This window comes from Lutjanus erythropterus, chromosome 2, assembly GCF_056507025.1.
Source record: "Lutjanus erythropterus isolate fLutEry1 chromosome 2, fLutEry1.hap2, whole genome shotgun sequence".
NCBI classification, from domain to species: Eukaryota; Metazoa; Chordata; class Actinopteri; order Lutjaniformes; family Lutjanidae; genus Lutjanus; species Lutjanus erythropterus.
In genome coordinates, this window is record NC_139318.1 from 30,438,841 (window position 1) to 30,452,633 (window position 13,793).

The 13,793-nt window shown below is 38.7% G+C and overlaps 1 protein-coding gene across 4 annotated transcripts in view; it reads right to left on the reverse strand.

The window, feature by feature from the left end:
- The window catches only part of atp2b2 (ATPase plasma membrane Ca2+ transporting 2), an 85,305-nt gene that overhangs the window by 15,580 nt on the left and 55,932 nt on the right, over positions 1–13,793 (reverse strand). For all 4 annotated transcript variants that reach the window (XM_084736888.1, XM_084736879.1, XM_084736869.1 and 1 more), the window contains 2 exons: positions 6,018–6,259; positions 4,147–4,381 (listed from right to left, as the gene is read on the reverse strand). In XM_084736888.1, the coding sequence (XP_084593014.1) occupies positions 4,147–4,381; positions 6,018–6,259 (477 nt within the window). The remainder of the gene's footprint in view (positions 1–4,146; positions 4,382–6,017; positions 6,260–13,793) is intronic.

Sequence of the window (13,793 nt, forward strand, 5' to 3'; positions counted from 1 at the left end):
TTCTTATTATAATATTGAATACTAAAAACTTATCCTTGGAACTTGATGAATCTGCAAGCTCATGTTTCATTTGCTCTGGTAAATACATCTGGTCCCCCTCCCAGCCAGAGTGATTTCCACCTGTCCTCGATTGCTTCGAGCCAATCACATCCATTTACTTAATATGGGTTTGATAAGATTACTGACAGATGAGCTCCACTAGTCCAAATTTCAAAAGTCGCACTTTTTGAGCACCAGGCTCATGAAACTTACATCAGTCAAGATTCTGTCACTGCATGAACTATTTCCCCCTCAAATGTTTTCAGAAACACATTTTAGTGTACTGTTTAGCTGTAATTTGAAGATGTTTATGACCAAGCTGCCATTTTTCCTGCTTAAACGGGCAAGCCACTGCCCCAACTTGCATGTTATCACTGAGCACTATGTCACGTTTCGCTGCTCTGATTGGTTGTGGGCCTATCTTGGCATTTTGGTCTGCAACTGTTGATAACACCACAAGGAAATTCCAGACTAATTTGCATTTGTGAAATAGTCTGGCTAACTAAAACCTTCTTACTTAAAGTTTGCTAACATTAGCCACCATAAACTAGTGGTCATATCAGACCAAATAACGCTGAAAAAGCAAAACCCCTGAGTATAGTGAAATGAGCAAGGGAGTTTTTTATTGCTTCTGAATTCAACTTTTCATTTGCAAAATATAGAATGTGTTATTTCTTCTTTCAAAGCATACATGGTCTCACTGTAAAGATTAGAATTACAATGCTTTAAAAAGTACTTAAAAAATTAATAGAACCAAGTTAACTGCTTTAAATTGACACCAGTTAAATTATGTACATATTCTAAGGATTAGAAAAAAACAAAGCCAAATTAGCTTTGCATTTTATCACTTGCACAAAATAAAATACTAAATAAAAAATGTGATTTCTAGCTATGACTTTGCACCACACAGATACAATGTACATGCTACATTAATTCATTGGTTAGATTTAAAAAATGTGACATAATTAAGAAGCTCTTAGAGTAAATATTGTGGCAAGTGGAGCAAGTTATTACATCCTGCTCTCACCGAGTCATTGTTATCAAGATATCAAGTTCCCGTCTGCCTATCTGTCATCCCTGCTGTCTGTTTCATTCTCCTTTCCTTTAGATTCCCATTGCTCTAGTTGACTGGTCACCCGAAAGAGGAGGTGGAGAGGACGAGAGGAGAAGAGTGGAGGCTTATTAAAAATACAATCTGGCCCGACAGAGGAAGAGGGTAGGAGGCTAGTAGGTGAGACTGAAAAACAAGCCTTCTGTATGGATCTGGTTACACTCTCATTTTCCTCCACTTTCTCTCCTTACCTGTCTTCCTTCCCCTGCAGTCCGTCATCCCTCTGACATGAATCTGATTTTGAATCTGTTTAAATTTCTCTATCTTTCCCTCTTCTCTTTTTTTCCCCTCTCTCTCTCATTCTCTCCTCTCTTGTCTCTGTGGGGGCAACCCTACAGAGCGGCCAGTTATTAAAAGAACATCGCATTCTGGAGGAAGATATCGGAGACTAATAAACAACCCAAAAACATGTTTACCACTCTGTGTGACCTTTTTAGCAGAGCAGAAAGTCATCTCATTTCCAGTAGGCAGTCTTACTAAGAGATCAGGAAAAGATGCCGCTGGAGAGCAGCGGTGTTCAGAGCACTGCTTTTCCACACCAGTTATTGAAAATGTCAGATGTTAAGTGACTTCTGTAGTGGAGAAAAAGAGAAGTGCTGCAAACTGTCAGGCTTGGAGCAAAGCAAGGGACTAAATTAACACCTAAAGTGTGAATTAATACCACAAATGTTGCAGGATTTGCAGATTTTTTGAAGATTTAGCTTTTTGCATATATCTTGATTCTTCTTGCAATTTATTTAAATTTTATTTTCATTCTTTTCAAGACAACTCTACAGTTTGCTTAAATATGCAACCTTTAATAACACTGTGATACAAGAGGGGTTTCTCATTAGTTCATCTAGTTGTTCCCAAGATTGTTTGCTTATTCATTATAAGCACAATGTTTTCTCTTTTCCCTTATTTATGTTATCTAGGTCTGTTCGGCTGCTTACATAACTCAGCTCAGGACAAAAAGAGAGAGAAAGGCATACAGGGAGTCAGGTGAAGAGAAAGTCAAAAGAAAAAGAGAGAAACCAGACGAAGGTGAAAGTCAAACCCTACAATATGGAGACAGGTGGAAACGAGAAAATGTGACGGGGAGAGGTTGAATAAGAGACCGTGTTGGACAGTGAGGAGGGGGATGGAAAAAAAAGATGAAAGGATGAACTTGAATAATGCAGTAGTCAGTTAGCTTCCTGCTTCCCTGTACCTGCACACGAGCTGTCAAGTGAGGTCAGTTTTCTTACTGTACACAGATACATTTCCACCCAACATTATTCAGCTCAAATATATTCCTGCCTTTCTTCAAATGAAAATTGCAATAAAAGACTTGTGCCGCTGAGGACATTATTTCCTGACAAAACTGAACTACGCATCACACTCTCACTGCTGGGTGCAAATCTTGTATCATGTACTTGTTTACCCAAATAACAAGGATATTTTGTGATCTCATTTTACATTGAATGCAAAATCTTCATGACTGATTAGTCCTTATAAAATAGACTAGAATTAGAGTATAAAATAGAAATACTCAAGTTAATCAGCAGTAGTAAAACTGCTTTTGGTTTAAGCAGGTCTTTGCATCAATATCTGGTACAGTATCTCTCTAGGCATTTGCACAATAGAGCTGTGTCTCCACATTTGAGGACATAATATAATAAATCAATAAATATTATATATATAATACAGTATATCTTCACAATATGTAAGTATGGTAACTGCAGCATATACAAGTAGCAACCTCATGTTAAAAATATTAGCAAAGTACGACAACTAACCAGTGCCATTAATCAACTAAAAGTTGATTACTCTAGACTTGAGTGTGCATTTCATGAATCAATAATCATCAGTGAAGCAACTGATCATACACACACCCTCATGTCAAGTCGTTCAAATGACACATGATCACACTCTGCCAGCTCACTGTGCAGGCTGCTGCTGTCACAGAGTCTTGTTTCTTTGTTAACTCTTTGTCCCCACAGCTACAGCCTGACATAAACACGGGGGTGACTTTATGGACGTGATCAAAGGAGCTGTACTGATGTAACTATAATCCATAGCAATGTTTATGTGCCTAATCTGGGCTTTCTAGGAAAAAAAAAGTGGATTAACTTTGCCAACTGAACAGAAGCTTATTAACAATCACAGGATCTGAAATCCAGGAAGAAGGTTATTGAGAGTTTGTTAGAATTACGTATTAAAAACTTTCTTAGAAACAGACTAGCACACAGTAAATATTTACCTTTTTATCCAAACTGTATATAGTTTGGCAATTAAGTTGTCAAAATTTAATTCACCAACATCCCACACAGACAGTTCTTTAAGAGGCTTAATTATTTAAAATTATATAATTATAACAGTAACTGGGGGGGTCAAGTTGCTACCTTCTATAAATAATTTCATCAAACTGTATTACATTAAAACCACACGGACCTTTCTCCCAGTCTGAAGCAATCTCAAAATTAATAAAAAGCTTTCACCTTCTCAATCAATTTTGTTGTCATACTTCCAGAAAGAAAATCAAATTTCATTAAATAATAAAATTTATCTATGAATCTATATTTATACCCATTTTATGCCTTATTTATGTATATAATATTGATCAGTTGTACAGTATGTCTCCTTGTATAACAGTAACTTATCTTCTGTGCTATTAATTACAAAAAGAAGGATTTATTTTACTGACACAGCGTTGACAGAGTATTAAATTTCTTTTCTTTGCTGTCATTTCAAGGTCTCGATCAACTGTTTCAGATATCATAGAATTGCAGATAGAAAAGCCTATTCTCAAAAATGAGAGGTATGAAAACTGTACAGATGATTCATAAAGTAGGTGGGTATTGGATAGATTGATATTGATATGTGATATGTGATTCATTCCTGGGGCAGCAGACACAAGCGGCACAGTATATGAAATCATAAAAACTCTTATGGCGGTTATGGTGAGCACACATACAGTGTATCACCCATTTGACATCCACTCCCCTCAGACACCGAAACATCTCAGTCGGTCCTACCTCTGGCCTGACAGGGTCCTCGATCCCAACGACGCAGATGGCTGTGAGGTCGCTGAGGATGTTGTTCTCGTCGTCCCAGTTGGGCTCAGGATCACCAGGGAAGTCACGGTACCCCACACAGATGGTCCTCAAGCCATCACAAGCCATGGGCTCGATTACCTTCTTCACCATCTCATCCTTGTCCCGTGGACGGAAAACCCTCGGCTCACCCACCTCGTTCAGGATATGGCTGCATCTGTGATTAAGGGTGAAATGGTGGGATGGGGATATTTTAAATCAAGTTATGTCAAAATGGCCCAAAATTGAAAACTAAATATGCTGTACTTGTAGAGGAATCCTGGATTACGAGTACACTTGAGGAAGTATTGAATGCTAAATGCAGTCTTAATCATAGTGACTTTAAATGAACAGAAAACATTTTGGTATTAATATCATCAGTGCCTCAGGAGTTTAGGACCTATTTTCTGATATATTTGTGTCTAAGTGACGAATAAAAAATACCAACATGGTAAATTAAGAGTTTATTTCGACCAAGCCACCAGAGTTAGTGATTATTGGAACAGTGTAAAGACTAACCAAGACGTTTTTGTTGAGCTTTATTTTGTCTTCTGACTTATCGTTTTACAAAGATAAAATGACTGTTTCTGTACATGTTATGTTGTCAGACGCTTAGAATAATCTGAGCACGTTAAGTGGATGTACTTTGACAGGTGATGAAATTGCCCATCAAGATTACGTTGCGACCTATTTTGCCAATGATGGCTGCACAGGTTGTGTTTAATTCTGGGGCAATTTCAAAAAATGTTGTCCCCATTAGTCACTTCAACACAAAACGTGGAAAAATACTGTCCATCTCACTAATTAACCTATTATATCTGGCTTTTTAAATTCATACAAAAAGTATAAAAACAATAGCCCACTTTATGCTAAGCTGTCTGCTGACTGTAGCTTCATGTTTCCAAACAGATATGAGAGTGGTGTTGTCTTCTCATTTTCCAAAGTGTTGAACCACAGCTTTAAAAATAACATCAATCTTAAACTCCATCAGCTGCTTATCATGCATTCCGATTGAAAGCTCCATAACAGCTACTAAATGGACCTTGAGGAAAGCGTGTTTTATCCATTGCTGTTTCTGCACCCAATTACAAAACCCATTCAGATATTCACTAACTAAATGGAGGAAAATGTGTTAAAGTTATGGTCCAGGATATTTTCAACACATGCCAGTTATGGAAGCATGATCCTTGATGTTGTGGTCATGTGCCTCAGGAGTACCTGACAACCCCTGGGACATGAGAGTAGACCAACTGCACCACCAGGACATTGCCTAATTGCCTCATTAGTTAAATAAATGAACATACAAATGGGGAAAAAAAACAGTATACTGGTATAAAGTGCAACACTAAGGCCTGGATCAAATTCACTTGCTGTAAGCCATTTTAAAAGGACCAAATGTGCTGTTACTTGTGCAAAAACATGTATACATCCATACATACAACCTCAAATTAAGCTATTTGTAGCTTTCATTTTTAGTCAGTCATTGTCAAAAGAGAATTTCTGCTCCTTCCTTAAGTGGGTGGAAGAGTCTTTAGAACTGTTTTCTGAGTTTTTGTCCGACTTATTTGTTACTGTGCTTTTACTGCAATGTACTGTAAAGTGTCACAATCGTATGACCCTCTAGTGGAAACTCAGCCCACTCTCACTGCACACCGCAATAGGTTATACCCTTAAGTACATTATGCACTCAAAATGGATTTGCTGTACGTTTGGTAATAATTCAGCGCTTGATTATATCATATTACTGTACCACAAGGTTATGTGCTGCAATTAGCATCCGTATAATGTCGTTTTAATCACAATACCAGACTCACTTTTTGAGGACGATCTCAGAGGCTCCCTTGCTGTACATGCGGAAGCTCCCGTCAGACAATTTAATGACAGTGCTCATGGACTTCCTGACAGAGTTGAATGTGTAGACTTTGTAAAGCTTCTCCTCTGGGATCTGGTTTCTTATTGGCTGGTAATCCCGCTTCAGGTCCAAGACCAATCCCAGCAGGCCGCACTCTGTCTTGTTGCCCACTTGTTTCGGAAGGCCGCCTTCCTTATCTGGAGGCTGGAGAGAGGCAGAGGAAAAGATTTTAAAGCCCAGTATTTGCTGCAATATAGTGGTACATTTGCTACCTTTGGATGTTTTTCTTCATAGGTTTTGATGATTTTAAGCTATTTTATAATAGTTTTACCCCCCATTTTATGCACTTTAAAGTGTATATTTTATCTGTCATTGTGTTTTCTCATATAGTAAATAAAGAAAATCCTGATATAGAGACTCAAAAGTCTTCAACTGAACACATTTTAGGAACAAACTGCCTGTGCTGTTTGTTCTGTGCTCTATTCGATCAATGAGATTCTCTTTTCTTCAGTGCAGTGCGACCAATGTAAGGCTTGAAATAGCTGCTAGTGATAATTAACCAGCTAGCAGGTGAAGGGGTTGCTCTGTGTGGGAGGGTAGGAGATGAGATGGATGGAATCAAATTTGAATGTTCTTATTTCAGGCATACGGCTCAACCCAGTGCAATCTGGACATTTGTTAAATTTGGACATTTAATTGTACATTTGGAACTGTGTTTTTCTCTGGTTCAGTGAACATCTCAGCATCCACATTTCTACATAACCGCATGGATCGTGCGCAAATGATAGACACAGCATGTGATGTGTCTTTTTTTTTTGTCTTTTTTTTTTAAATTTACATAAAACATGTCAAATGTGATTCTGATATGGTCATTTTATTCCAAATTAACATGCAGATTGTTGTCTCAATTAAGAAATTTACTTGTTTGGTTTATATGATATCAAAAAATGGCAAAAATAAACACCAATCACAACATCCCACATGTCCAGCTTACAATCCAAAACACAAAGATATTCAAATACCTGTCATAGAAAACAAAGACAAGCTGCGAATCATCTTTTTAAAAGCTGCAACCAGAGAATGTCATTTTTTGCCTGAACAAAAAAAAAATCACTCACTTGTCAGAACTGTTGCTGATTAATGTGCTGATGATCAACACATTTACTCCAAGTAGAAGGGAAATGTTATACAGCATGTGATGTCTCTGTCTCTCAAAGCCAGAGTGTGTTTATTATCAGTACAGCCTTTTACTGTAGCTCGTGTGTGTGTGTGTGTGTGTGTGTGTGTGTGTGTGTGTGTGTGTGTGTGTGTGTGTGTGTGTGTGTGTGTGTGTGTGTCTGTGTGTCTGTTCAAACCTGTGCACGAGGCTGCGCAGGTGCTACAGTATAAGTGTGAAACTGCACACACACTTACTGTATGTGCAAGTGTGTGAGTGTGTGCATGTGGTCAGCTTGTGGAAGACTCAGCGTTGCCATGGTAACACTGGGCAAAGCATACTTGGAAGGACAGACTTGTGGGGGGGAAAAGAGAGGGTGCTCTCTCTTTCTGCCACTTGGGGATTCTTACTCTTTGGCTCCGATTCTCTTGCAGGATTTTCACTCATCTCACTTCACACATGTCCTTGAGTCTTTCTGTGTGTCCCTTTTTCATCTTCTCCAGTCCTTATTTATTAGCATTTCCCAAGCTTCACTTCATCTGCTCACTATCTTCCAATTGTCAAATCACAGAGAAATAAAAGCAATAAAGCATATAGTGTGGCTATTCATATTTCCTTGAAAAGGCACTTTCTTCTATTTAAGCCACTGTGACAGAACAAATCTCATTATTGTCAACATCCTACACACACTCTCACACAAACTGACCACTGTAGTGACACTGATGCTCACAAGTCTGGACACATCTGAGAGTGTGCAGCCTTTACCGTCATTATTCATAACACAACTTCACATAATCACAAGCTCTCAAGATGATATTCAAGTTAGTTTGATAAAAGATGTTGCAACAAAAAAGATGTGCAACTTAACTCTCAGAAATACTAATGAGGAAATTAATTAATCGACTGCTTCGAAAACATCAGAAAATAATGAAAAATGCCTAGCAAAATCTCAGAGTAGCATCTTCACATTCTTCATTTTATCAAACTATCAGTCTAAAACTCAACAACTCCAGTTACCTATTGTATATGCAAAGTAAAGCAACAAATGTTCACATTTGGGGAGCTGGAACCAAAAGCACTTGGCACTTCTGCTTGAAAAATGACTAGAACTGTTCACTGATTATCAAAATCACTGCCAGTTAAAGAAACAGGATTTAGAGGAATCTAGTGTTGAGCTTGCAGAGTGTAACACCTCCTCTTACTCTCAATTACTGATCAAATACTCGATTAGTTGGCAACAATCAAATTAATTGCCAACCATTTGATAACTGGTTGATCAGTTTAAGTAAATTTTTAAGAAAAAAAGTAAAAACTCTCTGATTCCAGTTTCTTAATAATTCTTCGTGAGAATAACTTCTGTGTTTTACTCTTCTATGACAGTAAATTGAAAATCTTTGGGTTGTGGACAAAACAAGACATTCGAGAATGTTATCTTGGGTTTTGGGAAACACTGATCAACATTTTATAGACCAAACAACTAACCGAAGAAAATAATCTACAGATTAATCAACAATGGAAATAATCGTTAGCTGCAGTCCTATTCTCCTCTTCCAACTGTGTAGGAGAACCTACGGTGGACGCAAGTACTTGCGCAAAATGCCTACGTACATATCTAGAAGCAGTGTTTGTCTGTTGTGGGCTACTGTAGAAACATGACAGTGCAACAGGGCGGCCTCCATGGAAGAAGACCCACGCCCTCTTTAGATAAAAATGGTTCACTCTCAGGTAACAAAACCACAACTATCTTATTGTCTGGTGATTCTACACTACATGAAAACATACTTATGAATATAATATTTCCTTCCTGTCATATTCTGACAATAGATCCCAGTAAATCCCACCTGGGACAGAAAGTATCCCACCGGACCTTTCTGTCATATGACCACCTGTTTAATCAACTAATGGTTTCACCTCCAAAGCAAATAAACACAACAGAGTGCCTAAGTCACGCCCCTTCCTGTGGACTAACATGGGGAAGTAACTTAAAAAAAAAAAAAGAACTGTAGTCAATGATGAGTGACAAATTATTTTTTGATATTATTTGAATTGTGCCATGAATCACACATACTATATTGGTCAATTTAAAAGCTATTTTTTCAAGTCAGGACAGTCACAGTTGAAGTATCAGGCTGTGTGTATATGTAATTAAAAAGACTACACACACAAAAGTTGCGTAAGTTAGCCGCTGAAGCCACGATGCCTGTGTGTTTTCATACTTGGATGCAGTCACACAACAGCGGGTCTTACTCGTTCTTTTTCCTCATGGCTAATAAAAGCACCAGGAGTTCCTGGACACTTCAGGTAAGGTAACGTTACAAGGCGTGAGTCTGGTGTTGATGTATATTGTGCGAGACGAGAGATGTTGTTTACTAAGCTAAACTACAACAAACCCAGTGCAAACTGATATTTGCTTGACTTGTAAACTTAAATGTTTTAAACTGACAAACAAGATATGTGGAACTCATGGAACAATTCAGACGGAATCAAAAAATAATTTGTCTCTCACCACAGACTACTGCTCATGTTCTTTCCGAGTTTAGGTCCCATGTGGCACATCCAAAGGAACATGAGTAAGGCTCTCTATTTGGGCCGTGTAAATCAAATATGTTGTAACAATAGCAAGCAAGTGTTGCTGTATGTTGTTGTTAATCAGTACTTTAGAGCACAATTCTGTTTGGTTACATTCGGCTCATTCGGATCCCTATTAGCTGGCACTGAGCTGAGAGCTAGTCTCCCTGGGGTCTTGCTATATAGTACCAACAGTACACTTGACACCTACACTCACAGCTAAAGAACAGCTTGTCAGGTACACTCTCTTTTTCTAACACACACATACGTGTACACACACACACACACACACACACAACATAGCATGTCAAAGGCACACTGAACATAATGCTTCTGACTTGCTGCTAAGCAGACACCTTCAGTCTGTGCTATTTGCCCCAAAATAGATCGACTGCAGGCTTGCTGCTCTGCGTCTAAACAAGCCTCCAACCAGGATAAGATTTAAAAGGATAGCTTGACATTTCAACATTTTTGAATTTTACTTTCTTCTTGTTGTTGTCTTCACTCAGCACTTGCTGAAATGTGTTGAGAAAGATTCTGCAACGGCGGCAAAGTTTATCACATTAATGGCTTGTTGGAATTGGTGCGCTCACATTCTCCATCTTATGAACTGCTCTTGTCCACCTGCTAATGAGGTTTTGATAGATAATACTAATAAACTGTTTTAATGTGCCTTTTTAAGGTAAATGACAAAGGCTGACATATATATTCACGCAGTGGGAAATTATTACTAAACTGCAATCTGTTTACTTAATACTGTCATTTATTTCTACAAATTGTTTTTTTTCTGTCTACTCTGGACATGCGACATCTATTGCGTGTCTGTTCTGCAGGAGGGATTCCTCCTCTGTTCCTGTTTGCTAACAGTCTTATGGTCTGAGGATACAGGGTATCGTACTGTATGCTGTACAAACTGCCCTTTGCCCTTTCAGGCAAATTTTGGGCTATTTCATTTTAAATGAACTTGTCTTAACATTCACTTTCCTGTGTGTTTTTTTCCAGTAAATCCTGCTTTCAATGAAGTATTTACCATGGAAGCATCCTGCACGATCCGTGGACATGTGGCTAAACATTGCAAACCTCTATAAAAGCTCAATTCATCCGTCCAGCGGGTGATGTATCTGCTTTCAGCGTTTTCATAAGAAGCTCAATATTTTGAAACCACAATTTCTTGAGAAACAATGAATATCGATTCACTGAAGCTCCGACATATTTAACATGTCCGTTTAGCTGCAGCTGCCATGAGCCAGAGGTTCCAGTTGAGAGGGTTAGAGAGACAGTCAGCTAAAATCTCATTAATCATTAAAACCCAATCAGACTGCTGGCCCGTGTTCACCTAGTAATTGAACATATCTGGTTAATGTTCAGCTGTGTGTCTCCCAGACACAGACAAGAGTATAAATACTTTATACCGAGTTTGCGGTAAATAACAGAATTAATGCCTTTTCCTAATGACCAATGATTACATCAGGAAGACACTGCCTGTCATTGGCTAATGAGGGGATGGGACAAATGGCCTCATCTGTGCTGTCTGCTAAGTGTTTGGGAGAATAGGCTCCCAGCAACAGAAAAACATCACACTAAACAACTAAATGTAAATGGCCAGCTGGAACCCACACAGGATATACTGTAGTTTTAAATGAGAATTCATACAATCAAAACTTTAATTAATAAGAGATGTCTTACCAACTATTCTTAGAAAGCAGCAATTCAGTGGTTCTACAATCTACTGAAGACAACAGATTTAATCTAATTCCAGTCATATATTTAGCCAGTCATTCAATTATATCCTAAAATACTGTTATTCTGCCAGTGGGTGCCAGTAGTTGCACTCATTTACTATGCAGTTTCCCTTACTTTATGATATTTATACAAATAAATTTGAATTTTGTGTTTTACATTTGAAATTTGCATTCTGTATCAAAAGACTGAGTTTGTGTGGGCGTATTCAAATTAAAAGATTAATTCCACAACAATTAAAAAAAAGCTAAAGCTCTCTTTAGTCTAATAATGACTCCCACAAGTGTCTATGACAAATGGTTCATAAGTTTGGTCATGTTACATGAATCCATTTAGAAGTCATGCATCTTATTTTATAGGCCACTCCCACTGCTATGCCCCTTTTGCCACTTGTCATTGATAGTTAATCAGCTATTGTTTGGCTCACACACCTGACCTCCATGCCAACTTTCAGCCTCTTAGGGTGAAAAGGGTGGAAGGTTGTGAAACGACTGACTGACCGACTGATGAATCAACCAACTTATCAACCTGTAGAGCTGCTGGTGGAAGAAGAATGTATTGTCTGAATCTTTCCCAAACAGGAGGAGGGGCATCTTAACATCAAGACCATCTTATATTTGGATTACTAAGGTGCTCTTCAAACCACAATTGCTGCCTGTGAGTTGTTTTGTTGCAATTAAAATTCTTCATTTTGAAAACAACAAACGTACAAATAAAATGTAATCAAATAAGTATGCAAACACACAAAAGGTACACATCACAGCGTGCCATTTAGACACAACATCCAAACACAACATTAGAACATTTCGTATTGCGAAAACAGACTGTGAACTAGGAACATGTCACTGAAAATCATTTGGCACAACTCCTGCCATTTGTAGAGAAACACAGAGACTGCTGCTGCAGAAACAAATCAAGGAGGGAGAAAGAGTAATGAATAAACAGAAAATAAACAAAAAGCAGACAGCGACGCTGCTGTATTTAATTCTCAGAGATTCCGGAGAGGTTTAGCTTGACGTGGGTTTCTACGCACGAGGACAGTTGCTGGCATGGGACGTCCAACGCTGGCACGACTGGGCCACGGTTGGCACGTCCTGGCCTGGACGTGGCTAAGGACCAGCTGCCCTCTCCCTGGTCCGTGGGTGCTCCCGCAGGCAAGGACATATGCCAGAGGGAGAGCTGGCAACTTTACTTCCTATTCCACCTGGGGGTCTCCTTAATCCATCCCTCCTGTTCCTTCCCTTTCTCTTCCATTTTCTTTCTCTTCTCTTCACAACTCAACCCCACCCTTCTTCTCCTCTGTTTTTCTCTCTGTCCCTGATTTAGACTCTCTATTCTGTCATTCCCCTTACTCAATCCCTTCCATTCCTCCTTTCTCACTCTGGATGGCGTTCTCCTCTTCCTCGCTATCAGTGTCCCCCTGACTCTTACAAGGCACCTCACCCCCCCTCGCCTTTGCCTTCCTTGTTGTTCCTTCTTCACATGTAGGAGTGGATGATATTCTAGCTCTCCACATGACTGTACCAGCCAACTGGGCTAAGGCCTGGAGGCAAGCTGGAGGACAGTAATACAGTCTTCCAGTCCATGATGAGGACACTTGTCACGCGAGTGTGGTTTCTCTCTCCTGTTCTTGTATAATTTTGCCATCTTATTTCATTCTTTCATTGTGCTTTTCCATCTTTATTACATATTTTACCTCCATTTGCTTTCAGCTTCCATCTCTGACCGTTTATTTTCTCTAATGTCTATATGTCTTTTGTTATGTCCTTTATTGCCCTTCTTTTGCGAACACTCCCACAATAGGACAAGACATAAGTCTCAAATTCAAATTCATAACAAGTTTCATTTAGAACCAGTACCATCAAGTCTGTGTGAATATGTTTTCAGTATCTTATAATAGTGATAATACTGATAAAGCCTTCCTGTATACTAATACTTTGATCTATAAATGAGCACCAATACACAATTTATAACAACCTTGACCAAATACAGAAACTATACTATTGCTCTAATGAAATCTGTGCCTGTCTCGTGTGCTATTTTTCTCTCCGTAAATGAGCAACCTCCCACGAATAACAGTGATGCTGATAACAAAGCTACAGGAATTGTATCCACATAGATTTTGATGCATTGCTGCTCTTGCCACCATTTATGCTTCCCTGTGTCTTACTTTAACATAACCATCTTTATTCTCTGGCTTTCAACTGTTGTAGCTTTGGCATCACAGACAAGCAAATTGAATACAGAATACTGCTTTACCCTGGGTGTTACTTT